The 26,364-nt window shown below is 44.0% G+C and overlaps 1 protein-coding gene across 3 annotated transcripts in view; it reads right to left on the bottom strand.

The window, feature by feature from the left end:
- The window catches only part of SNX14 (sorting nexin 14), a 91,805-nt gene that overhangs the window by 59,904 nt on the left and 5,537 nt on the right, over positions 1-26,364 (bottom strand). For all 3 annotated transcript variants that reach the window (XM_039532545.1, XM_039532543.1, XM_039532544.1), the window contains exons 5-8: positions 24,481-24,524; positions 20,254-20,341; positions 9,014-9,098; positions 4,687-4,843 (exon numbers count right to left, since the gene is read on the bottom strand). In XM_039532545.1, the coding sequence (XP_039388479.1) occupies positions 4,687-4,843; positions 9,014-9,098; positions 20,254-20,341; positions 24,481-24,524 (374 nt within the window). The remainder of the gene's footprint in view (positions 1-4,686; positions 4,844-9,013; positions 9,099-20,253; positions 20,342-24,480; positions 24,525-26,364) is intronic.

Raw genomic sequence — 26,364 nt, 5'->3', positions numbered from 1 at the left:
ATTTTCATAGTAACTCACATTATTACATTCATAATTTGTAATGGGATGAGATAGGTAAAGTTAATATTTTTGTACTAAAATGTATTTCCTAGTTTAATAAAAACATGTTATTTTAAAGATATTTCAGCACTCCACACATTCAGAATCACAAGATGTCTAAACTGATTCAACACATGGAAACTAAGGGGCAAATACTTATCTTTTCACTCAACACCTCATTGCTTAATTCTCAGCACTCCCTTTTAAAACGGTCATGCATGTGTTTGGAAGCGGGTCCTTATCTCAACATGCAGGTTGACTTATTTTCAATACTTCGACTCTGCTGACTACCCCATCCTCCTCCTTTAGTATTTAAACATAGGTTTTCTATTGTGCCAATGAAAGAAGTCTAGATAAGGATCATGTAGATCAGGGATTGGCAACCTTTGGCACGCGGCCCGCCAGGGCCGGTTTGTTCACCTGTCGCACCTGCAGGTTCGGCTGATCACAGGTCCCACTGGCCACAGTTCGCCTCTCCAGGCCAATGGGGCTGTGGGAAGCGGCGTGGGCCGAGGGACGTGCTGGCCGCTGCTTCCCATAGCTCCCACTGGCCTGGAGCAGCAAACCATGGCCAGTGGGAGCCACAATCGGCCAAACGTGCGGACGCAGCAGGTGAACAAACCGGCCCGGCCTGCCATGGTGCTTACCCTGGCGAGCCGCGTGCCAAAGGTTGCCAATCCCTGATGTAGATTCTTAACTCCTTCAGCTGGGATCTGATATATATTCTTTCTATAAATCCTTCCATGGTACACTTCGACAACCTAAAACAAATGTTGCTCTGAAGATGAGGTGCTTGTGAAGCAGGTGGTCCACTGTTCTATAATCGATGATGTATCCAAGCACAGCTTACAGAAAAGACGGTTACTCACCTGTAGTAACTGGTGTTCTTCGAGATGTGTTTCCTATCCATTCCATGTAGGTGTGCACGCGCGCACGGCGGAACTCTCTCAACATTTTTTCCCTAACCTCAGTTCCTTCTTGCCGGCTATTCCGACAGTGGGGAGGGAGGGGGTTGAGGAGATAGGAGCACACACACACCGAGGAACCAGTTACTACAGGAATCTCTTCTTCTTCTTTCTCTTTTCTTCCATTCCATTCCATGTAGGTCCATCCCAAGCCTTACCCCTTACCTGTGCGGAGGAATGCAGGATGTCACCCAGGAAGAAATCCGGAGAGATGAAAGGCTCTCGCTTTTCATGCGCGCGCCAATTCACAAAGAGCTGGAGGAAACGCCGAAGAAACTTAGTTATGGGCGGATGTGATTGCCACGAGGGGCCCCCTCTTCAGGAGAGATGGGCGAGGCGAGGAGGAGGGGGCTCGCCGGGCGGGCGGCGCATCAGCTGGGTGAGAGTTCAGATGCGGGCGACCATGGGGTTGGAAAAACGCGGCCACCATCTACAGCAGGCGGAAGGCGGCCGCCGCCAGGTGTGTACCCTCAGGGGGAGATCGATCGCGAGACGCCGGCCTTCAGGTACCAGGGTAGAGTCTGGGATCTGGGGGGGGGGGAAGGGTTTACTGAACTCTGATCGCCGCAAAGGCAGCGCGTTCCTGCCAGGTAGGTAGGTAGGTGTGGGTGGGGTTTCCTCTTTGGAGGAGGAGCTGCTGCTGCTTGCGGAACCTCTCCTCTCGTCGTCGGTCCAACCTCCCAGGAACCAGGCTGTAAGATGCAGCGACTGGTTGTTTGACAAAAGAAAGCCTGAGATGAGATGAGAGAGATCCGGTAGCAGTGGGATATGGGGATCCGATCCGATCGGAGCTCGAGCAGGTAGGGCTGTGCTGCCCAGGCCGCTCGCCAGGCGGGCGGCAGCGGCCCCGTCCCTGTCCTCCGTGGCAGGACTAATCGGAGATGGAGTCGGAGCCGACCCTGTGCAGACAGAAGAACCCTGCACTTCCTGCTGTTGGTCCTGAGGCAAACAGGGGTCTTGGAAATCCTCCCTGCTGAACTCCAATCGCTGTGTCGGCAGTAACTGGGACTTCGCATTTTGAGAGGGAGGGCGAGAGACAGGTGCAGTATCTATCTCTGACACCTGCAGCCCCTGAGTCTGCTGGCGCCCACGGCCGCCTTGATCAGAGTTCTCTGAGGCTAATGCTCCTCCAGCAGCGCTGAGAGAAAGGGCGGGATTGGATTCCTGAGGGTCTGTGAAAGTGAACTGGCAAGTATTAAAAGTAAAAAGTGTATCTGGGAGGAGGGCCCATCTGTTGGCGAGGAGTTGGAGGCCTCTCCCCCAATAGATTTTTTTTTTCCAATAGTCGTCGCGGCGCGGCGGCGCCGCGCAGCAGCGCAGGTTGACTTGACGTCATTGCCACCGGTCACCCCAGCGAGTTAGTGGCACTGTTCTTCTGAATGGTGCGAATGAACGGAGCGCCCCTCTGTCTTGCACCTCCTCTATGGGCAAGTTAATGGCTGCTTGCCACCCGAGAGAAGGTCTCCTGATGCCCCTGAGGTCATGGGGGCGGCTGATGGCGAGGCCGGCCCCGCCTCCGCTCTGGAGAGGACGACGGCGGAGGGCCCGGCTCTGGGTGGCAGGGGCCCCTGTCATCATCGCCCAGGGGCACCCAATGTCCCCCCCAATACTGGGGGATCCGAGAGCTGTGCTGCACATGGTGCGGGGCGGATCTCGGTGCGGAGCCCGACGATGGCGGCGGGGGAGCTGGATCTCCGTGCCGGAAGCGGGGCGCGGCGGGGAGCTCGACCGGCGGGCGGCGGGGCTTCGGACGGGGGTGCGAGGACCCGGACGGCTGGGATCTGCGCGCGGCGAAGATGCGGCCGGATCGTCCCGATGTGCCTGCGCCTGGACGCGCGGACCTGCGGGTGGTGGTGACGGCGACCGGACGCCGCCGGCCGCCCGGCAACCGGCCGGCGAGCGGGAGCGCGGTGCGGGACTGCGGACGATGACGGGCGGGCGCTGGGCGCGTCAGCGATGGCGATTTTCGATGGATGCGAGGTGTCGGCCGCCGGGAGACCGGACCGGAGGGGAGACGATCGAGCGGTCGCCGGAAGTCGGAGCAGCGGTCGCCCGCGCGCCGGAGCGCAGGCGCGGCGCGACTTGAATGTCGCGAAGGTGGTGCCGGTGGGCTCGGCTGACGGGCCCGGCCGCCGCGTGCCTCTCGGGCAGCGGCGTGCCGCCGCCTCCGCGTCAGCGCCAGCTCCTCGGGCAGGGGGAGCTCGGCGGGCAACGGGCGGCGGGCCAGGCGCGCGGGCGTTCGGCGGCGGAGCAGGCGCGGCGTGCCTGCCGTGCATTGCCCAGCCCCGGCGGCTGCGGCGCTGCGGTGCGGGCTGCCGGGGGCGGCTGCGCTTCGGCGGCTGTGCTCTTCGCCGGGGCGTCCCGGGAGGGGGTCGGGGCGGCGGGGCTGCCCGGCGCCGTGCGGCTCGCCGGAGCGCTGCTCGAGGCGGCGGTAAGGAGCACTGCGCGGCCAAGGGCACTGGACGCGGGCGGGGCGGGGAAGAAGCTGGAGCGGAGGGGCCGCGGCGTATATATATATATACGCCGGCGCCCGCGCCACGGCGCCGGCGTTGCTAGCGGCGGAGCGCCTAGAGTAAACAGGAGTGGAGTACATGGAATGGGGCGGGGAATGTGGAATCACTGACCAAGAAGAATAAAAGCCTATGTAGTATGAGCGAGTCTGGAGAAAGGGGGGGTCAGATTTCAGGAGGGATCTAGTTTGATGCCACTCATGGAGCTCAGAAATGCAAGTTAGTGGCCAGCCTGCTATCAGTTGAACATTTACCAAAACTTGCTATACTGATAAGCAATTTTATACTGTTATAACTGCACCAGATTAAGGGGTTCCACTGATTTAACTAAATTGTTTTTTTCAACATATTCAGTTAAATTGGTGCAAAAACTGCATGTATAGACAATGTCTCAGACTTCAGTGCTGCCCCCTATCTATGCGAGCACAGCTACCGATGCCTGTCAAGCTGTCCCTTCCACCCCAAGTCACCAGCTTGCATTAACACCTCCCATACCTAGAGTCCAGTTTTCAAAAATCAACATTGTGTAGGAACTGGACATAAATTCACGATGCATGCATATCTCACCAACGCTAATGGAAGACTCATACAGAACAGCAAAAATCATATCTTTTAGCTTTAATAAAGACATTGGTGATTTCCAACTGTAAGAGTGGGTAAGTTGTTGAGAAGCAGCTACTTTTCATTGCTGTTTCCTGCATTATGATCACCATGAGTATACTGAAACAGCATTATCCAGTCCAAATACCTTATGATCTCATTAAGCTTCATCTACTTCAGTGCACCCAACAGAACCTTTCCAACATTTAGAACGAGCATACTAACATGCCACTGCAGGAAGCAATAAATTCTTTTTCTTTTTTTTTTTGTATTTGGAGTTTCACTTAAGATCACTAGTGTAGAAGCAAGGAAACTGAGCAAGTGCTGCTATTCCATCTCAATTCCTTTCCCTTCCCCCTAGTTAACAGATGCCACAGAAATATACAATCAACAAAAACATTAAGTAAGAATTCACTCTTTAAATTACACTTAATATGCTTGGTACTTACACAGAAAATAAATTCAAAGTTCAAGCTGACACTGTCCTTCACCCACTTTACTACCATTAAGAACTGCAGCGCTACATGGTATGCAACTGTTGTAAATAGTACAACTTCTAATATATTTGATACCTGCAGTCTGTTGCCTTTGGGGGAAGAATATAAGGGAAAAGAAGTTCAGTAAGTTTTCTTAAATAGTGAAGTTCATCTCTTCGACTCCTCAGAGCCACATGGAGTTCTGGTCCATATTCTTCTAAAGCAGCTTGCTGTAAAAATTCTGCATTTTTCACTGCAAGGAAAAAAAAAAAAGGTTTAGCATGTTCTACTCTTTTCCTTCTTACCCTTGTGAAATAATGGGTGAGGAGATTTCTTTCCACTTCAATATGTGACAGCAGTTTTTAACCTTTTTTCATCTGCGGACCCCTAACAAATTTCAAATGGAGGTGTGGACTCCTTTGGAAAACTTAGACATAGCCTGCGGACCCGCAGGGGTCTGTGGACCACACATTGAAAACCACTGATACATGACATTATCAAGGTAATATTTTTAACATGTGCCCAGGTGTCGAAGATATACAGTTATTACTTTGTGTAAGAAAAAGACACCTAGACATAGGCTTTGAAGTATGGCTCTTCTGTGAAAAGACTACATAAAATTTCCACCTTTTTCTGTAAAAAATAGTAACTTGTTCACTAGACCAATTCAATATTGTATAATTTTCAGGATATTTTCGCTTACCATTTAGTGGACAACTTATGCCTGGTTTGATTTTTAACTATACAAGAGCTTCTCTCCATTTGCTTTTACCTAAGTTTCACTCTCCAAGGCTAGGCTCTTATTTATTAGTCTGCTCTAAATATAATTTGGAAACATCTGAGACTAGAACTTTTAGTTATGTGATGTGTTTCCTACTTAACTTATATTCCAAAGTTGCTTTGGAAGCAAGATTGAAGCAATACATCTTTTGTGCTGCTTTTCACTGTGTTTAAATTAAAGTTGACCAGGGACTATTTTGTCAAAAGTATAGCATTAAAGTATTCACATATCAGTAGCTGTTCTGAAAGAAAAAAAAAGAGAATACTTTTTTCCACACCTCAATTAGCAATAAACATTTTATAATCCCTTTAAATCACTCTAAGTGCCAGGACTGGGTTGTAATAAGTCAGCACAACAAGGTATGAAATAATTCAACATAGGCCCTGTGTCAAGAAATACACTAAAAATGAATTAATTGCAGAACAGAACCTGTGAATTAGAGGGCTACAGATAGGTGCATTTAGTTTACTAGAATCTGTCCACAAAACAAATCTCGGTTAACGTGTGACTTCACAATCACAAATTATGAAAGTGAGTCAATTACTATAGATCCTTATACCATCTGATGAGATGTAGCTAACTGGCACTGCTGAAAGCAGCAGGAAGAGACACTCTGGAAACTATAAATAAGGAGCTAACATAGGAGATGGTAGGGAGCAGTCTGAAATAGAGGAGAGGAAAAAGGGAGAGAAAGAGACCTTGGAGATGAAGGGTGTAGAAAGAGGAAAAAAGAAAACAATGGGAAGAGGCCAAAAGAGAACGGGAACCAAGGCAAGGCTTGAAATCCAGATCTCTGAACCATGGTGTTGTATGTAGCAACACCTCTGGGGAAGGTTTAGGAAACCTTCACGTTACAAGGAAGGAGTTATTTTCAGCTATTAACACATTTCCTAATTTCACATTTTCAGCTGAAATTGGGTATATCTGCTCTCAGTCAGAAAGCAATTTTTTCCCCAAAAATCTCAAACAAACCCACCCACAATATGCCATTTGCAAACACAGAAGTGAAAAAATGCAGCTCTTCTGGTAAGAAAAAATTTTTGCAATTTTTTTTCTGAACAGCTTTAGCACCTTAGCAAGTGGCCATGGAAGCTTTAAATTTACTATGATGCACCACAAGATGTACCTTTCATTGTCTAGTGAAAGTTAGATTTGATTTGTCTAAGTTTTACTTAATGCAGGCTCCCAACGTTCCACTGACACTCTGCAAAATAGAGTACACAACCCGAATGGAAATTTCCATTGAAGGGATCGTCAGGATTCCAATGGATGTACAGTAACTCCTCGCTTAACATTGTAGCTAGGTTCCTGAAAAATGCGACTTTAAGCGAAACGATGTTAAGTGAATCCAATTTCCCCATAAGAATTAGTGTAAATGGGAGGTGGAGGGGTTAGGTTCCAGGGAAATTTTTTTCAAATACTGGAACACAGCGATGATGATTGTGAGGCTTGGCTGAGGTGGTGAAGTCAGAGGGTGGCATGTTTCCCAGGAAATGCCTTACTGCTAAATGACGAACTAGCAATTGGCTGAGCCCTCAAGGGTTAACTTAGTGTTAATGTAGCCTCACACTCTACAAGGCAGCATGAATGGAGGGAGGGGAAACAGCATGGCAGACAAAGACAGACACACACCGTGGGTGAGAGAGAGAGAGAGATGTGCATTGCTCCTTTAAGTACCCTAACCCCACTCTAAGTACACTGCCTTTTTTAAGTAGATCAGCAAGCTGAGATGGCAGCTGCTGCCAGGAAGCTCCCTCCGTCCTGAGCCCTGTTGTGTGTCCCACCCTGCTCTATGGAAGATGGGGTAAGCAGGGTGCAGGAGCAGAGGGGAAGGTAACACCCTGACATTAGCCTCCTGTTCCCCCCACCCCGCACAGCAAGCAGGAGGCTCCAGGGAGCAGCTCCAAGACTGAGGGCAGGAGCAGCACAAGGCAGTAGGGGGAGGGACAGCTGAACTGCTGGCAATTGATAGCCTGCTGGGCAGCTGCCACACAGGGAACTTAGGGGAGTGGGGAGCTGATGGGGGGCTGCCAGTCCACCCTGGTTCCAAGCCCCCACCAGCTAGCGGCAAAAGGCTGCTCTTCCTGCAAGCAGTGGACAAAGCAGGCGGCTACCAAATGACATTATAAGGGAGTATTGCGCAACTTTAAACGAGCATATTCCCTAATTGATCAGCAACGTAACAACGTTAACTGGGACGACTAAGTGAAGAGTTACTGGACTCACTCATCCTTAAATGAAATGGAGTGAAATTGCAGCCTTAATTCTATTCCCTTTTGATTATGCAATACAATAGTCTTTAGTAAAGTGATTACATATTACTTTTTCTGCAGAACCCGTGCTTTATTCAGGCCCCAATTCAGCAAGGAGGCCTACCTAACTTCAAGCATGCAAGTAGTCCCACCAGTTCAACAGCACTACTCACATGCTTCAAGTTAAGCACATTCTTAAGGACCTTGCCGAATCAGAGCCTTAGTGCACACACTGGATGGTGATGTGGTAAATTTTCACAGTGAATGGGTCTGGGTCCAAAGCATCCCTACCTCATTCACTCCAATAGTTATACAATCTGTGGAGAATGAGATAAGAACCTGGTGGAGATGAAGAATGGTGGTGCTGTTAAGACACGGGACTAGAACCCCAGCTTCTAGTTCTAGTCCTGCCTCTGCTATACATTTGGTGTGTGACCACGGGCAAGAAACAGCCTCTCTATCCTCATTTTACAGATGCAGAACAGAGGTACAACACTTGCTGACCTCGCAGGGGTGACAATAAATTCAGCAAAATCCTGAAGAATAAGTTCCTTATTCAATGCAGGTGTTGGATGGTGTGTAGTAGCTAAGGGGGGGGGGGGGGAGAGATGGGGAGGAAGGGAAAGAACATTCATGCCACATGTTGAATGAGGATATTAAAACAGATTTTAACCCCAAGAACTTCCCCATTCATTCGCTAGGCACTGTCTAACCTGCACATTGAGGCCTGAAGTCCGGCAGAAAATGTGACTAAGTACAGACTGTATTTCAATGCATACACTCACAGGGCAAAGTTAAGGATGCCAGTGCATTGTAAGTTACATACTTGGATTGGTTACATTTAATAAATTATGGCTGTGACTTCACACTAGTTATAAAATTAGCACTGTTTGCAGTTATTTAATTATAATTTAATTTTAGTTTAGTTAGTAAGTTATAGAACAGTTTGGTTCAGTTAAATATAATATATTCACATACACATGCATCCTTTCATTTATTGTTGCTTACCTGGAATTCAACAGGAATGTCTTAAGAAAAATATCTAAATTTTGCTCTGAACTGGACAGAAAACACATTCCTGCTCCACACTCCAGGCAAGAGATCAGATTTCTAAATTAACTGTCTACATGTTGACAGTCATAAATCAAACAAAAACTGTCTGCGTTCAGCCCTTGTCAATGTTTGGCCCTCTATCCCCAGATAAGCACCACAGCAGAAGGGGGCGATGGATTTTTTTAAAAAGTGAAGGCAACAACAGATTTGAGAATGAACAGATTAGCCAAAGTACTGGCAAATGTGAAGCATCAAAAGTTTTAGGCTTAGCATTTTAAACTTACAAACCATTTTAAATTTACAAAACATTAAGGTACATACAAATGTTTCACAATACCTTTCTGCCTGGCTTTAGCTATGACTTCTATATGTTTCATTGCTGCCTTTAGCATTTTCTTTGTTATAACAGATGGAATATCCACCTAAAATAATAAATTTTAAGTTAAGAAAAAAACCAATTCTCCCTAAGTTATTAAAATAGATTACTATGAAAGGTACGATAATGCAATTTATTAGTAAAATTAAAATACCCATCAATTCAAAAAATAAGATTTGTTTTTAGCAAATGTAACCACAGTAATTGACATGCTCATTTTCATGGTTAAGCAAGGTACTTACAATTACCAATTAATACAGTAGAATCCCTATTTTATGCACCATTTGGGGAATAAGAAGTTCATAACATTAAAAAAAGCAAAATATTGAGCTTTTCAAATTTAGTTATAGTAGATAAGGTGCATAAGTTAATTTATTACTCGTTCAATGATACTGTACATAAATGGTAAAAAATTTATGCAGTGTGCATATTACGCTCATACATAGGCTTGGCAGAAATCAAATTTTTTATAATTTCAATATCAAAGTTCAATTTTGAGCATTTTTATTTTTATCTATTTAAATTTTCACAGTTGCAGGAACTTACGGGAGGTGTTCAGACAATGGGGAAAGATCAGACAATTATTTAACCACAGCAGATGTTGAGATTCAATTAGTTAAAGCGTTTTCTCTGTTAAAAAACCATGAATTATCAACATCACATGTCAAAATATACGAAGTAAATATCCTTAAATAAAAACTTTAATAAGTTTTTCAAGGCCCATTTTCCTTACTTTACCCATCTGCAATTTTCTATTATTATCGATGGAAATACTTTTTTGGCAGTTTGTATATGGTGAAATCAATATTTACCAACATTTATCGATAAAAAACTAATCCTTCCAAGTCTTGTTATATAGTACTGTATGTACATACTGTGCTGTAGTGTCCTGTAGTAACTAGTGAAATAAATCATTGATTTTTATTTGGGGGATAAAAATGTTTCATATAACTGGTTGTTCATTATGATTGCTGTTTATAAATTTGGGGTTCTACTGCATTTAGGCCTGGTCTGCACTAGGGTAGGGGAGATCGATCTACGTTGCACAACTTCAGCTACGTGAATAACGTAGCTGAAGTCGACATACTTAGATTGACTTACTGTGGAGTGTTCACTACAGTGAGTCAACTGCTGCCGCTCCCCCATCCACTCTGCCTGCACCTCTCGCAGAGCTGGAGTACAGGAGTTGACGGGAGAGTGCTCAGGGATCGATTTATCACGTCTGGACTAGATCAAATAAATCAATCCCCACTGCATTGATTGCTGCCCACGGAGCCAGCCAGTAGTGAAGACATACCCTTAGAGTATCCAATAAAAGTCCTAAACATCTTTAGTATATTTACTATCAAAATGGAAATCTGTTGAAGTGTACATCTGCAGTAATAATAAATCTTAACTCAATCATTTCAGAATCAATTTAAATGAAACCTCAAGTTCTATTCCACAAGGGCTGTTCTGGCCACTATCAAGGCAATACGCACTCTCCAGCTTTGGCTCCTGAGCATTAAGGCCAACAAGGACCAGGAGCAAAGTGAAGGCCATATTCAGTCCACAGGCAGAGGGTATCCTGTGTCACTCATGCAAGTTCCTCAAGCCAACCAGCCACAGAGTTCCAGAGTGCAGAGTCCAGCCCTCCTCATGCACAAAAAGAGCATTTAGGAGAGCCAATAAAGGGGAGAAAAAATGTGAGCGCTACCTTTCTCCTGACATTTCAAACCAAGACGATTTTACACTACAAAATCTAAGCTAAATAAAAATTTAAAAAAATGTAATGGGTGGGATTTGTCCTTACTGTCTTGTCTCCACCCATTTTAACTCGTGTTTAAATACATTTAATCTGAGATTTAGAAATATTTATTCCAAGCAATTAAAAACAAGCAAAGTCTTATCAGCTAAGGCACAGCACTTCAAAGTGACTGAGGGCATGTCTACACTACAGAGTTAAGTCGACTTAAGTTTTGTCAATGATCATAAATCGCTTTAACAACATTGGTGAAGCACGCCCACACAATGCTCCTTGTGTCGGCTGAGCATGTCTACAGTTGTTGCTCTTGCATCGACAGAGAAAGTGTTGAATTGTGGGTAGCTATCCCACTGTACAACTCATTACCCTCTGTCACCCTCAGCTGCTGGAAGCTCTGCGAACAGATCACAGTGCAGCACTGGAATGTGCTCGCTGCCCCATGATGCAGGTCTTTCTATCCCATCATTCCATGGGCTTCCTTCTTTGTTTCGTGCTGTTTTTCAATAGACCTCCATCTCTGCCTGACAGCATGGATCCTGAGCTGTTGACCATTGTGATGAGCATTATGAACACAATGTGGCTGGTCCTGCAGTATTTCATAAGCTGAGAAACAGATGCCCACCCTGATGTCTGCCGTGTAAATTAATCATTCATGATTGTTGCTGACATTCATGGACCAGCTTGCCATGGTGGACCATCAGCACTAGACTCGGGAAACAAGCACTGAGTGGTGGCTGTAGACTTTCATGATGCATGTATGGGATGAGGAGCAGTGGCTGTAGACTTTCAGATGTGCGAAGTCACCTTCCTGGAACTGTGCGGTGCTTGCCCCAGCACTGCAGTGCAAGGACACCAGAATGAGAGCTGCCCTCACAGTGGAAAAGCGAGTGATTGCTGTGAGGAAGCTGGCAACTCCAGTCTGCTACCAGTCAGTCGCGAATCAGTTTGGAGTTAGAAAGTCCACCATGGGGGCTGCAGTGATGCAAGTGTACATGGCCATTAATTGCCTCCTGCTACAAAGGACTGAAACTCTCAGTAATGTCCAGGAAATAACTGATTGCTTTGAGGCAATGGGATTCCCTAACTGCAGCAGGGCAATAGATGGAACACATATCCCAATTTTGGCCCCTAACCATCTTGTACATCAACCAAAAGGGACACTTCTCCATGGTCTTGCAGGCACTCATGGATCACTGAGGCCGTTTCACTGACATTAATGCGGGGTGGTCAGGGAAGGTGCATGATACATGCATCTTTCGGAACACTGGACTGTATAGAAAGCTGCATGCTGGGACACTCTTTCCAGACCAAATGATTCCAATGAGAAATATGCAAATGCCCATAGTGATCCCTGGAGACCCCGCATATCCCTTGCTCCTGTGGCTCATGAAGCCTTACCACTGGGAACCTAGACAGCAGCAAAGAGCACTTCAACAACAGGTTCAGCAGGTGCCAAATGACCACTGAATGTGCCTTTGGCCGATTAAAAGGCTGCTGGCACTGTCTTTTTGGCTGGTTAGACCTCAGTGAGGAAAATATTCCGATGGTCATTGTGGCCTGCTGTACTCTCCATGATATTTGCAAATCCCTGGGGAAACTTTTCCCCCTTTGGTGTGCTATGAGGCTGATCGGCTGGCCGCTGATTTTAAGCGGCTAATACAAGGACAATTAGGAGGGCATGGCGGGAGGCTATTCAAATCAGGGGGGCTTTGAACAAGCATTTTGACAACAATTCCCAGTAATGTGCCCATATGAATGCATTCGGCCAGGCAATGTTTACTTGCCATCACAAATTACCTGGGTCCTGCTTGCTTCTTCAGCATTAATTGCAAGGAGCAAATATTCCTGCCAATACGTTTCAATGTCAGCACTGAACCATTTACATATGTATCTCTGTATTTCACAAATAAAGACATTTAATTTCAAAGACAGAAGTTTAATAACAGGATCAAACACAAATGTTTGGCCAAACAGGGGACATGACAAAGAACAGTCTCATGGTTAGGGCTCTCACAGCTGAGTGTAACTCCAGCTTTCATTGGGAAACCAGTCCCCAGACATGTAGTGCACAGGTACTGTGAGGGACTGGGAACACACAATGAATGCATTGGGGGAGTTTGTGGAGGGCATGGACAGGAGTTCTGTCATGGCTGAAGGGGGAGTCAGGCACAGATTTGTTGTGATTGCAGGCTAATGAGGGACTTCAACGTCTCTATCTGGTCCTTGAGGTGCTTTATCATCCGCTCCTGCCCCGTGTCCTTTCCTGGCAATCCAGCCTCAGTCTTTCAGTCTCTCTCTCCATGCTCTTGTTTCACTCTGTGCTGCAACTGTTGACTGCAGCGCCTGGAGAAACATATACTCCTTTTGGGTCAGTGCCTTATCTAATGGAGGTGCTCTGCCGGTATAGAGGAGTGTTCTCAAGGGCACATCTGCAGAAAGCAAAGAAACAATGAAAAGAGACAGTATTGTGGGTGCACTCACAGCTATGAATCACAAAAATTACATCTCTTTCTCACTGTCCCTCGGCTAGCACACAGGTCTCTGCAAGTCCCAATTATGGTTAGTTCGCGGGGAAGAGGGAAATTGGCAAAGGGGAAGGGACAAACGGTGGTTTGGGAAGGGGGTTACTTTAAGTGGCTAGGGAACCTATTCTGAATACTGGTATCCTTTTCCACAGGCGAGGAAAGTGGTTCCCAAACTTGTTCCGCCGCTTGTGCAGGGAAAACCCCTGGCGGGCCGGGCCGGTTTGTTTACCTGCTGCGTCCGCAGGTTCGGCCGATCGCAGCTCCCACTGGCTGCAGTTCGCTGCTCCAGGCCAATGGGAGCTGCTGGAAGCGGCGCGGGCTGAGGGACGTACTAGCCACTGCTTCCAGTAGCCCCCATTGGCCTGGAGCAGCGAACTGCAGCCAGTGGGAGCTGCGATCGGCCAAACCTGCGGACGCAGCAGGTAAACAAACCGGCCCGGCCCGCCAGGGGTTTTCCCTGCACAAGCGGCGGAACAGGTTTGGGAACCACTGGGCTAGGGTAATCAAACCCGATATCTCACTCCTAAGGGCAATCTAATATGTAAGGGAGTATCTCCTGCATGTGTGTGGCTTCAGACTGGCTCTGTATACTGCTCGCCTGTGTGCCGCTTTAGTCCCTGCAGAAATAATTGCTGGGTGGCACGGCAAAGTTTCCTACAGTGGGGGCAGAAACAAGGCAGCTCTCCCAAGGAACCTTCAGCAGAGGATTGCAGAATACCTACAGGAAAGTTTCCTAGAGAGCACTATCGAGGATTCCTCAGACAACCCTGGGTACATTAACAAAATTTTCCGCCATGGCTTCACTGCATAGATGGACAGGCTGTTATTAATTTCTGTCCCTTATCCCTCTTCTACCATATAACAAAGTACATGAGAGCTCAATCTCCTCTCACTGTGCAATATCAAAGCAAAATGCATGCTTACCAAAGCTCCCCTCTCCTGCCTCCTGCACTCCAGAGCCAGAGTGCTGGGACTGGCTAGACCCCTCTGGAGTGGAAAAGAGGTCCTGACTCGCCACGCCACCAGATGACCCTGCCGTGGGCTCCACATCATCCTCCAGCTCCATCTCCTCGTCCACCACTTCCTCATCAGGGTTGAGTCCACTGGCTGCTGCCTCCAGTTCCCGTTAAGTATCCACGGGGCTCTTGGTGGTGAAGGTGGGGTCACCGCTGAGGATGGTGTGCAGCTTCTTATAGAAGCAGTGTGTCTTCGGCACCTCACCAGGGCGACAGTTGGCCTCCCTTGCCTTCTGGTACACCTGCCTCAGCGCCTTGATTTTAGCACAACACTGCTGAGCGTTCCTCTTGTGCCCCTTCCCTTGCATGCCTCTAGCAATCAGCCCATAGGTACAGAAATTCCTACAGCTGGTGTGAAGCTGTGACTGCATGGCCTCCTCTCTATATATATTCAGCAGATCAAACAGCTCCAGTGTGCTCCATGCAGGAGCACATCTGCTGGGTAAAGCCGACGTGGTCAGCTGGGAAGATGCTGTGTCAAATGTACCGAGCAAACAGGAAGAGGAATTTCAAAAATTCCCAAGCCTTTAAACAGGGAGGGGCACATACCTATGTAACTTCAGGGCAGCAGAGTTCAAACTGCTGACCAGAGCGCTCATGATGGGCATTGTGGGACACCTCCTGGAGGCCAATTAGGGCGACATAACCAAGTGAGGTGTCTACACTGACGCTACATCACAAAAAGCTCTATGCTGCTTCTCAAGGTGGTTTTATTATGTTGGCATAGCAGGGGAGTTACATCGGCAGGAGGAGCATTTTAGTATGTACACCTCCACTGTTTTGTTGATATAACAGTGTAGTGTAGACAAGGCCTTAGAAAAGCAATGTAAATCTTCTACCTTTCACAATGTATTGAATTCTCTCTCCTTCCCCACAAAATAAGTCTACAAGAAGCATTACAGCACACCTGAAACCTTCCGAGAAGAAAATGAGTTCTATGTCATTGATCATTTTCACCTGGCTTTTGAGGCATTCAAAGTAGATTGCTACAGGAAGGAATTTGACAATTTTCTTTATAAGTTGCTTACCAACTCAGTTTCTAAACCCAGTACATTCAGTGATCTACACATCACAAAACCACCACTCCAGTCTGTCCGCTTCCATATATGTAAATTCTCACACTCTGAATTACATACAGTGAAGTTGTAGCCCTGTCACTCCCAGGAGATTAGAGAGAGAAGGTGGATGAGGTAATATGTTTTATTGGACCAACTGTTGGTGAGAGAGACAAACTCTCGAGCCACACAGAGCTCTTCTTCAGGTCTGGGAAAGGTACTCCCAGCATCACGGCAAAATGCAAGGTGAAACAAATTGTTTAGCATTAAGTAGTTAACATATATTGTAACGGACCATTCCAGATAGAGTGTCCCATTAACACCTCTACAGTCATAGGACAAAGAGCAGGCTAGTGGGTTGCAGACGGTTGTAATAAACCATAAATCCAGTGTCTCTGTTTAGTCCATGATTTTTAGTATCTAGCATAATAACGAATTTAAGCTCCCATGCTCATCTTTTGAAACTATTCTGCAGGTTTCCTTTGAGGATGAAGACAGAGGTCAGATATTGAGTGATTACTTTGTGAAAAGCATTCACCCACAGGTGAGAGGGTGTTTTTGTCCTTTATCATTTTCCTGAGTAAGTTAATTCAAAAGAATAGTGATTACTGTATCTGGTTTCACTCACATAGTTATTAGGGCATTTAGTACACTGGATGAGATACACCACATGTTGTGATAGGCCTGGATCCTGAAAGGTGTGTTGTGGGGGATGTTGATCACTGTAGCAGAGGAGATATGTCTAAGTTTCACATCCAATGTTGTGGCAGGGTCTGGTGCCACGCTGAGTTGGTGTGTCCTGGTCTGTGCGAAGCTTGCTTTTGTTGATTAGCTTGGAGAAGTTGGGGGGTGGTTTGAAGGCCAACAGAGGGGTTTCAGGAAAAAATTCTTTCAGGATAGGGTCCCCACTGAGGATGGGTTGTTGTAGTTTGATGATACCCTGTATGGGTTCCAATGTGGGATGGCACTGACGGCTAGCGGTGAATTGTCAGAGGGGGGTTTATTTCTGTATTGAAGCAGGTTCTCTTTCGGTATTTCAGTGGCCTGTTCTATGATGCAGTCTACTTCTCTGGTGGAGTGTCCTCATTTGGTGTAGGCAGTTTTAACTGTGTTAAAGTGTATAACCTGGACTTTCTCCTTGGAGCATATTCTGTGGTCTCTGAGTACCTGGCTGTAGATAAACAGTTTTCTTGCTGTTTAGGATGGTTATTAGATCTATGAAGGTAGGTATGGTGATCCATGGGGAGTTTCTTGGATATGGTTGTCTGTAGGGTTCTATTGCTGAAACTGATTGTTATGTTCAGAAAGTTGTGGGAGTGTTCCAGAGAGCCTTCAATGGACAGGTGGTGCTTGCTGAAGTTGTGGTGGAGATCTATGAGTGAGTTTAAGCTGTCTGTCCAGAGGATGAAAATATCATCAACATACCTCAGGTATTTGTCCAGAAATTCTTCTTCAAGTTGGCCCGTGATGAGTCTGGCATATTGTGGAGCCACCCTAGTACTCATAGCTGTTCCCGTGGTTTTGACAAAATGTTTGTTGCTGAACGTAAAACTGTTATGGGCGAGGATGAAATGGATGAATTTGGTGATGTGTTTGGGGTGAATATCTGAGGGTTGTCCATTGTTTGGAAAGTATTTGAGGCAGGCAGCTATGCGTCATTGTGAGGGATGTTGGTGTATAAGAAATTACATCCACAGTGGTGAGGATGGTGTTCTGAGGAAGGTTGTTAATATTGCAGAGTTTATGGAGAAAAATCAGTTGTGTCCTGGAGAAAGCTGGCCCTTTGTGTGGTTTGAGGATAGTTTCTAAGAGTCTTGATATACTTTCAGTAAGAGTGCCGTGGTCCTATATGACGGGTCTGCCTGGGATCCCTTGTTTGTGTATCTTGGGAAGCATGTAGAAGGGCACTGGGGAGGTTTCATGGGGGAGGAGTTTCTGAGTTGTTTGAGGAAGGATTGGATATCATCCTTAAATTCCTGGATAAATTGTGGTTTGGGGTTGTCTATGAATTTTTTATAGTAGGTGGTGTCAGTGCTGTCGGTTGGCCTCGTTAACTTTGTCATCACAGGTGAGGACTACAGTGGTGCCTCTTTTACTACTGGTTTGATCAGTATCTGGTGGTTAGATTTCAGGGACTATATGGCTCTTTTTGTCCTATGATTGCAGAGATTTTTTAACAGGCCATTCTACCTTGAATGGTCCCTTACAATATGTGCTAACTAAACAATCTGTTCCATCTTTCATTTTGCTGTGATGCTGTGAGTACTTTTCCCAGACCTGAAGAAGAGCTGTGTGTGGCTCAAAAGCATGTCTCTCTCACCAACAGAAGTTGGTACAATAAAACATTACTTCGCTCACCTTGTCACTCTGAATTACACTTTTGTGAGCTCCAAGACCTAGTATTCTGTCATCTCACTCACGTACACAAACCTTATCTCCCAGGCATAATTCATACAGCTCAATCTATCATAATGTCGTCTAAATTTGTGTTATTTATAGATATTTGCAAAACTCTGCACAATAAACATAGAAAATAAGTTTAATGATATTACATCAGATACAATCTTAATACAAAATGTATAAACTAAAAGTGTATAAAGGGGAATGTGTTTTGATTAAACTCTGGTACCTACTAAGGCTATGTCTACACTAGAGACCTTACAGCAGCACAGCTGTACCGTTGCAGCTGCACCACTGTAAGATCTCCTGTCTAACCACTCTTTGCCAACAGGAGAGAGCTCTCCGGTTGGCATAATTAAACCATCCCAACAAGTGGCAGTAGCTATGTCAGCGGGAGAGTGTCTCTTGCCGACATAGCACTGTCCACACCAGCGCTTCTATCAGTGAAACTTACGTTGGTTGGAGGGGATGGGGGTGTTTTTTTTCACACCCCAACTGACAAAAGTTTTATGGACAAAAGTGCTAGTGTAGACATACACTAAGCTTCTGCAATTCTCCACACAGCATCTAACACTTACACAGCTTACACGCCACAAAAGATCAAGTATATTTTTGCTCTCAGCCAAGCCTGACTGAAAATAAATATTTTGTTCCTGACAAGAAAGGTGGGGGAATTTGGATGATCTTTATTATTCTAATTCACACAGGACATGTTTAAAAGAGGTTATATGCTAGATTATTTCAGTTCATATGTAACCTCCTTCAGGTACCTGTATAAGGTATTATCACGATCATATTTTATCTTTTCATGTATGATAGCAATAGATCAAGTCAACTAATAACTCAAGTATGCTCAAGTTACATGAATTAAAATTCTAAAAAAATTAAGACTTATGCTACATTTCCATTTTGACACATCTGCTTCATTTATAAACCTTTATGCTTACAATACAAAGAGCATTTGCTGATTGTCTTTCCCCACTTTAACTTTTAAACCATCTGCAGTACCATAAGCATGTTAACAAGCAAGACATCCAGATCTGATATTCAGCTAGGACTGAGTCAGGTTGTTCATCAGCTACGTAGCATGTGTGTATATCTTGTAGCTCAGGAAATAAAATGTATTAATAGTTGTTACTGAGGTGGAATAACACCTTTGGGTAGCTGTGTTAGCAGAGGGGCCAGCATTGAATGGGCATGGAAATGGAGCTAGCTTCTAACTCCTATTCTGCATTCAACAACTAGAGGTACTTAGTGGTAGTTCTGGCAAAAGGCACTTGAGGCACATTACCAGAGAGATCAGGAAGTTTCCATTGCACATACTGTACCTATTTAAAGGACACAGGGTGGTCAGTCCAAACTTTTCACAGGAACTAAATTCACATACAAGTTGCCACAACATGCCCCTTCCTGGACAAACATCTTGTTCAAAACTGGTGTCCGAGTCATCAGTACAGCCCTTTTACCCCTATAATCTTCCTCTCAGCACACTTGCCTGTGAACATTGGGAAATGCCGGATGTTTTTTATATTTCTGTTTCAAGAGCCCTTCAGATCTCTTCAAAACCCCACTAATGTATTCCAACTCCAAAAATCTGTTGGTTTTTTTTAAATCCACTAACATTTACGGTGGTTAAATACAAAAAAAAAAATCGTATCTGGTAATACCTCCACTTCTTATTCCCACAAGGAAAACCTGATCTTACAAAAGCCTGGCAATCTGTCCTGATTGCAGACCAGCTCTCCCACCTGCTCTGAGATCCTGCTCCCTCTCCTCAGAAGCCAACTGATGATCATTCAAATTAATAATAATAAAAAAGTTCTGAATGGGCAGTTCAGGTGGAGCTTCCATACAGTAATCCAAGCCTCTGTGTTTCTGTGCACCCACCAATATACAGTATGTGCTCATTGGTCTTTGTTCGGCAACATACCCCCATCATTCAATTTTACTTAACACTTATAACATATCATGACTCCAAGTTAGCATAGTCCCTTCTCCACACTAGTCACACCTACCGGGATTCTTAGAGTGAGCTATTTGAAGCAGTTATCCTCTTAACAAGTATAAAAATATCTTTAAAGAACTTAAGCACAGATGGAGAACCAGGTGGTAGCTACAGGGACTACAGCTCCCCAATATCTAGTAATTCTCTCTACTCCCTTAAAATGAATCACCTTAGAAACAGCCAATGCAACACAGAAGATAGTCTTGTGCCAACACAAAGCATTACTAAAACAGCGGGAACAAACACTTTCATTTGCAAGGATTCTATAGGATTGGGCTGTGGCCAAGAGTACCATGGGAGATAAGTTTCAGAGGAAGGAAGCAACTGTCAAATGTAATTCTATATAGAAAATACAGTATGTTTCTTTTGGTAACAATTAAAGAAATTAGATTTACTTTGGCATTAGATATCACTTCTTACATATAAAATCATGTTCTCTCTTCAAGCCATTTTTACCTTGTGAATTCTGCGAATTAATACAGATGCAAAAAATCTCAATGTTACTCTCAGCTCATCTACGAAGGACTCATCATCAGTTACATCCCTGCAAAGTTTTAAAACAAATCATGATGAGTAAACCAAGGAAAATATTTAGTTTGAACTTTAACCCATCCATGTCACATTTATAAAAGAAAGAATAAAAACATTAAAAGGTGGCACTTGAAAGCATAAGAATTATCTCTAGCCTAAAAGAAAGCACAAAAACTGGGCAGGACCAGCTGGTGACTGGTCCTCTATTCAAGCATAAAAACATGTGGACACCTAAATATAGTAGATATATTTGCACTTCTAATTAGCTGTGACTTGAGAGGCACGGTCAACGCATAAGATTAACAGCCAGGAATTATGTTCTAATTCCTGTTCTAATATTGACTAACTGCATGACTTTGAGAAAATAACCTCTAATTCACTTTCCCCGTGTGTTTAAAAAGATAGTTACCCCGTTAGGTGGGACGGAGTGAGCCTAAATTAATGTTTGCAAAGCTTTATGAAGGAAAATGCAGTAAGTGTTCAATATTATCAGTAGTGCTGGTTGAAATTTTGCATTTCTATCCAATGAGAAAGTCTGAAATTTCAAAATGTTTTGTTTTGACAAACAGTAAACAGCAGATGCAAGAGAAGACCAACGTAGTGGCAGCCACGTCATCACAGGTTGGCTCAAATCCACAAACAAGAAGAAGAAGATCCAGGATCAAATCCATCAGCAAACACACCAGTCACTGAATGGAAGCTCCCTGGAAAGTGCAGTCCCTCACCTACCTACCTAGGTAGCATCCATCAGCAGCAGGCACAGACACAGACAGACAAAAGTAAGGTAAGGATTGAGGCAGCAGCAGCCTTCTTACAGCTCAAGAACAACATCTGGAGCAGAGAGCTGTCTTTGGCAATAAAGATTTCGTCTCACAACTCCAGTGTGAAATCAGTCTTACTGTATGGAGCTGAAACCTGAGACACAACAACAACAACAACCACCAGGAAGAGACCTCTTTATTAGCCCTCCTCTCAGAGATCCATTCCCCCAGCTGGCCCAGACCAGACACCATCAGTCATCCACCCCCAGGAGAGGACCCATCAAAAAGAAGGAAAGAGAAAGAAGGGAAGGGGGGGAAGGATGGGACATACACACAACACAAGCAGCCACACAACACCACCACAGCCACTGCAGTGAACCCCCCAGCAAGCGGAAAAGAAAAAGCCCAAAAAACCGCGACCTTCAAGAAATTCAGGTTGATAGCAAAAAAATGCTATGGCCTGGGATGAATATAGCAGGAAAGCCCAGGAGAGAAGACTATTGTTGTTGTTGGATGGCGTGGGTTACCTGTTGGGGGAATGAATGATGAATGAATGAATGATTGTTTTGACAAAATTATCAAAATGTTTCTACTTTTATATATTATAGTATAGTTCTGATAATTTCCTGCAAAAAATTAGATGAAATTGGTACATTCCGAGAAAACATTTTGATTGTGTGGAATCAGCATTTTCTGACAAAACAGTTTTCCCATCAGAAAGTTTTTGACTAGCTCTAATTAGAATACAATATTCATGTTACCTACAATACAGCAGGGTTTTTTTAATTTTCATTTGTTAAAAATTGACCAAAAGTAGATCATCCTATTGCCCCCACAAGTAGGCAACAGCATGTTAGAGCTCTAATATGCAAAATATGCATGATGATAGAAGGTGGCATCAGCTGGTGGGGCCAAGGAAAAAATCCTCTTGTGCCCAGTTCCCATTTTTCCTGCCTAAAAGGGCCTATCTGGTGTTAAGGAAGTCTGTGCTCCTTTCCCTGACAGGAAGATGTCATCCCAGAGTCCTCTCCCAACCTAAATTCTTGCCCAGCTGCTCTAGTCTGGGAAAGAAAGAGATCCCACACCTGTCCCATCATTGAAATCTGCCCCTTCCTACAAAGCGGTATCTGCTGAGGGCCTCATTTTCCTGTTTGGGAGAAATAGATTTCCCCAAAGACGCAAACAGAGAGATGGGATGGAAGAGTGAAACAGGAAGAGAAAAAAATCCTAGAACATTAGACAATTCTGCCCTAATGACAGTCAAACATACTAAGATGATTTGCCCTTAAGTAAAAATAATTCTCCAATTTTGTATATTGCCCCAAGACTTCAGGCAATAAGCCATAACTTCAGAAAATTTCCCCACCTCGAAGTGCTAGTTCACTGCTTTTTATTATCAATATGCTAAGGTGTTCAGAGGACCCAGTTATGACCAGGACCCCACTGTGCTAAGCACAATACAAACACGTAAGAACTTTTTTGGACCTTGTGATTCTTAAATGTAATATCTTGAATCTAAGTTCTCTCTGTCAGTCTGAAGTAATGTAAAAGATACAGTGCCCATAGATTCTCCACCAATTTTAAATTATAAAATATTAAAGACAGCCTCCTAAAATTTTATTTAAAAGGAGGTCCGCAAAATGTCCTCAGGATTTCATATACTTTAAAGTTTACTCAGCTAATGAGCACCCATAGCTTATCCATTTTGGTGATATACAACACAGTGTTCGGGCTCCCTCTGCTGTCCTGCAGAGAAGTGTATAGTTTTGTTCAGTATATTCAAACTGATATTGATACATCCAAAGCAAAGGCATAACTAAATAGAGACATGTAGACTTCAGTCATATTTAAAAGTAAACTGGATAAACAGAATGCCTGTAAAAAAAATTCTGAACTTCTAGTGGGTAAGACAGACAACGTAAAATAAAAGATGAGAGTAGTTGACTGATTCTTTTAACAAACATCACCTTTAAGAAGGGGAAAGTCAAATTAAGAGTTGAATTAGGTGAAATCCAGTGTCTTATTTGTTTTAGAAATTAAAATAACCTTATATCATGGCATTAATATACACCAAGAATTGAAATACACCTCTACCCCGATATAATGCTGTCCTCGGGAGCCAAAAAATCTTATGTTATAGGTGAAACCACGTTATATAGAACTTGCTTTGATCCGCCAGAGCGCACAGCCCCACCCCCCCCAGAGTGCTGCTTTACCACGTTATATCCGAATTAGTGTTATATCAGGGTAGAGGTGTATTTAAGTTATTTTCCTTCAAAGTGCTTAGAGTAATATGCCTTTAATTAAAAAAAAACAGAAGAAACCCATACAGGCCCCAGTCTTGCAAAGACTTAGTCACACTCATGCTTAAATTTAAGCATGTGAATAGTCTCATCTGAGTTCAACAGAATTATCCACACAGTCTTAAAATTAAGCATGTGCAGAATCTTTGCAGGGTCAAAGCCTTAGTTCATATCTTGAATGTATTTTCCTTTTTTTTTTTTTTTTTTAAAAAGGATAAAAGTTTATTTTTAGATTAAGACACCACATGAAATACAGGGTCAGAGGAATAGTTATAGTTTAGAACAGGGGTGGCCAACCTGAGCCTGAGAAAGAGCCAGAATTTACCAATGTACATTACCAAAGAGCCACAGTAATATGTCAGCAGCCCCACATCAGCTCCCCAGCTCCCAGCGCCTCCTACCCACCGATCAGCGCCTCCCACTCCCTCTCTCCCAATCAACTGTTTCGTGGCATGCAGGAGGCTCGGGGGAGGGAGGGGGGGAGGAGCGAGGGCACGGCAGGCTCGGGGGAGGGGGTGGGAAGGGGTGGAGTGGGGGCAGGGCCTGTGGCAGTGCCAGGGATTGAACAGTGAGCACACACACCCTGGCACATTGGGAAGTTGGCGCCTGTAGTTCCAGCCCCAGAATCAGTGTCTATACAAGGAGCCGCATATTAACTTTTGAAGAGCCACATGTGGCTCCGGAGCCACAGGTTGGCCACCCCTGGTTTAGAATCATAACTCATAAAAGAGGATTTTTAACATTCTTACAGTTTTTGAACCTCTTATCATGGTTGCAGCAAAAATGTGTCTTTCCAGGAAAGCCTCACTAAGATACAAAGTGTTTTTATAGTTTCAATACAAATTTCATAAAAATCTTTGTAATATTTTAAATTTAGAACAAATTGATCCACTCTACTTAACTAATAAGATATAAAACAAAGTAAGGTGATAACACTGTTAAAATGAGAAAGTAAAAAAAAATTGTATTTTATTATTTGTAACACAAAAAAACTAAATATGTATTTTGTAAAGGACTGTTTCCACTATACTGTTTTGAATGAAGGGTCATTATTAGAAGAAAAAGTAATATTTGTGGAAAATTCATACCTGTACCATGGATAAACAAAATTTTCCAGCACCAGTTCAAGCACCTGAGTAGAACAAAGACAATCACATTACAAAATAAGGGATCTATTTATTCTACATACTTGTTCGAAGAGCTGAAAGAAAAAAATACACAAACATCTTTTCTAACCTCACTAAACGTGTACATTATAACTCTAAAATGAGAAGAGATTAAAGATGGAGAAACTAAATGCATTGGCTAGAGAAAAATATGTTAAAAAAAAAGAGGACGGGGGAAAGTCACCTGGAGGAAAGAAGAGGAGGAACGTATTTCTAAGCAAACACTGTAAAGCTGAAAGCCATACAGTCAAATGCTCTGTGTAGGACAAGCTTTCTGTGGGCCTTTAAAGAAGGGACCAAGGCTGCCAGGAAGAGGAACTATGAGAGTATAGGTCTAGGGATGAAGCATTCAACAGCAAGCCAGAGGAGTAAGCCTGGGAATCGACTGAAAGAAAGCGAGACCTTGGAAAGTTAATGTGCAATCAATAGGAGGAGAGAATTAGAAAGCAGTGATTAGATGGCCAAGATGATATTTGCCTCTGAGAAGAGCAACTGATCACAGGTGAGAGAGAACATACCCAGCCATGCCGCTGCTGTGTTCTACATTGCCTCAGGGGCTCAGTCTGACCATGCTAGACAATATGATGGCTTATAGAGTGTTTGTCAAGCAAACTAACGGAGGGATGAATTGGACTGACAGGTGAAAGAACCATCCCCCGCGCCCAAGTAAAACAAAACATTATTCCTTAGGTCTCTTCTTTAACAACATGGAACCAAAAAAAAAAAGAAAAAAAAAGCAAAGAACTAATGATATATTTGTAATGATAGTTCTGAACCAGGAACACCATTTTATTTTGTGATGCTGGCTACAGACATCTCTGATCAGCTCTTTCACAATAACACATTAGCATGGCTTATGCCACAAAAGTCTCACAAGTGCATTGATCAAGAGCTAAGCAACCCTACGCTGTAAATATATTATTGGTAGATAATTCAAGTAAGTAATTTTTCAGTCAGATTCATTTTATGCCCTTGTGATATGTAATATAGTTTTAAATGTCACATCTTGAACTCAGTCCAAGATGAATGGGACAGCAGATTTCATGCAATTTACATGAGTTGCAGCATCATTCTATAACCCAGAATTTGCAATAGAAACATGGAAAATCATGCCCCACTCCAGCACCAAGTCTTCTCCATTATGTCTTCTTTCACACTTAACTGGAGTAGTCAGGGCTTTAATACAGTTTCATGATTCTCTAAGGCACGTGCTTGTAGTACTGCCATACAAACAGCAATTCTGAATACCATACTCCATCATCCTCCAGGATATTCTCACTGCATTTATTTCCAAAAAGATGTACATCTTAATAAAGGTTCTAAATATGTTAATCTCTTGATGGAATTGAACTACAAGTACTAATGTTTGCTAATTGGAGCTCTTCAACTCATTCTGCTCTCAAGATACTCATTGTGCATTGTCAAGATGCTGTAAAAAAGTCAGCTATTGCATAAGAAAGTGCACTATTTTATTTTTTTAAATATGCACTCACATTCAGGAAGGAAATAACTCTAGGCGATAGGTAATAAATAACTTATTTTGGTAATCATGGCACATCTTAATTATTGGTACTATGTATTATTTTAAAGAACCCAGAAACATGCTGGCTCCTTCCCATAAACAAACAGCCCCATTTTAGAGAACTTAATCTAAATTTAGGTCACAATAGAGTGCACAACAGTACACTGGAAAGAACAATGGATAACAAAGGACAATATTTTATTATTTAGTATTGGTAGAATTGTAATGACAGTCCTGGACCTACCTTGGAGCCTCAGTTTTAGTATGCACTCATTTTCATAGAT

This window comes from Mauremys reevesii, linkage group 3, assembly GCF_016161935.1.
Source record: "Mauremys reevesii isolate NIE-2019 linkage group 3, ASM1616193v1, whole genome shotgun sequence".
Classification (NCBI taxonomy): Eukaryota; Metazoa; Chordata; order Testudines; family Geoemydidae; genus Mauremys; species Mauremys reevesii.
Note: the sequence above shows the minus strand (reverse complement) of the source record. Positions and strands in the feature narration are given on the sequence as shown.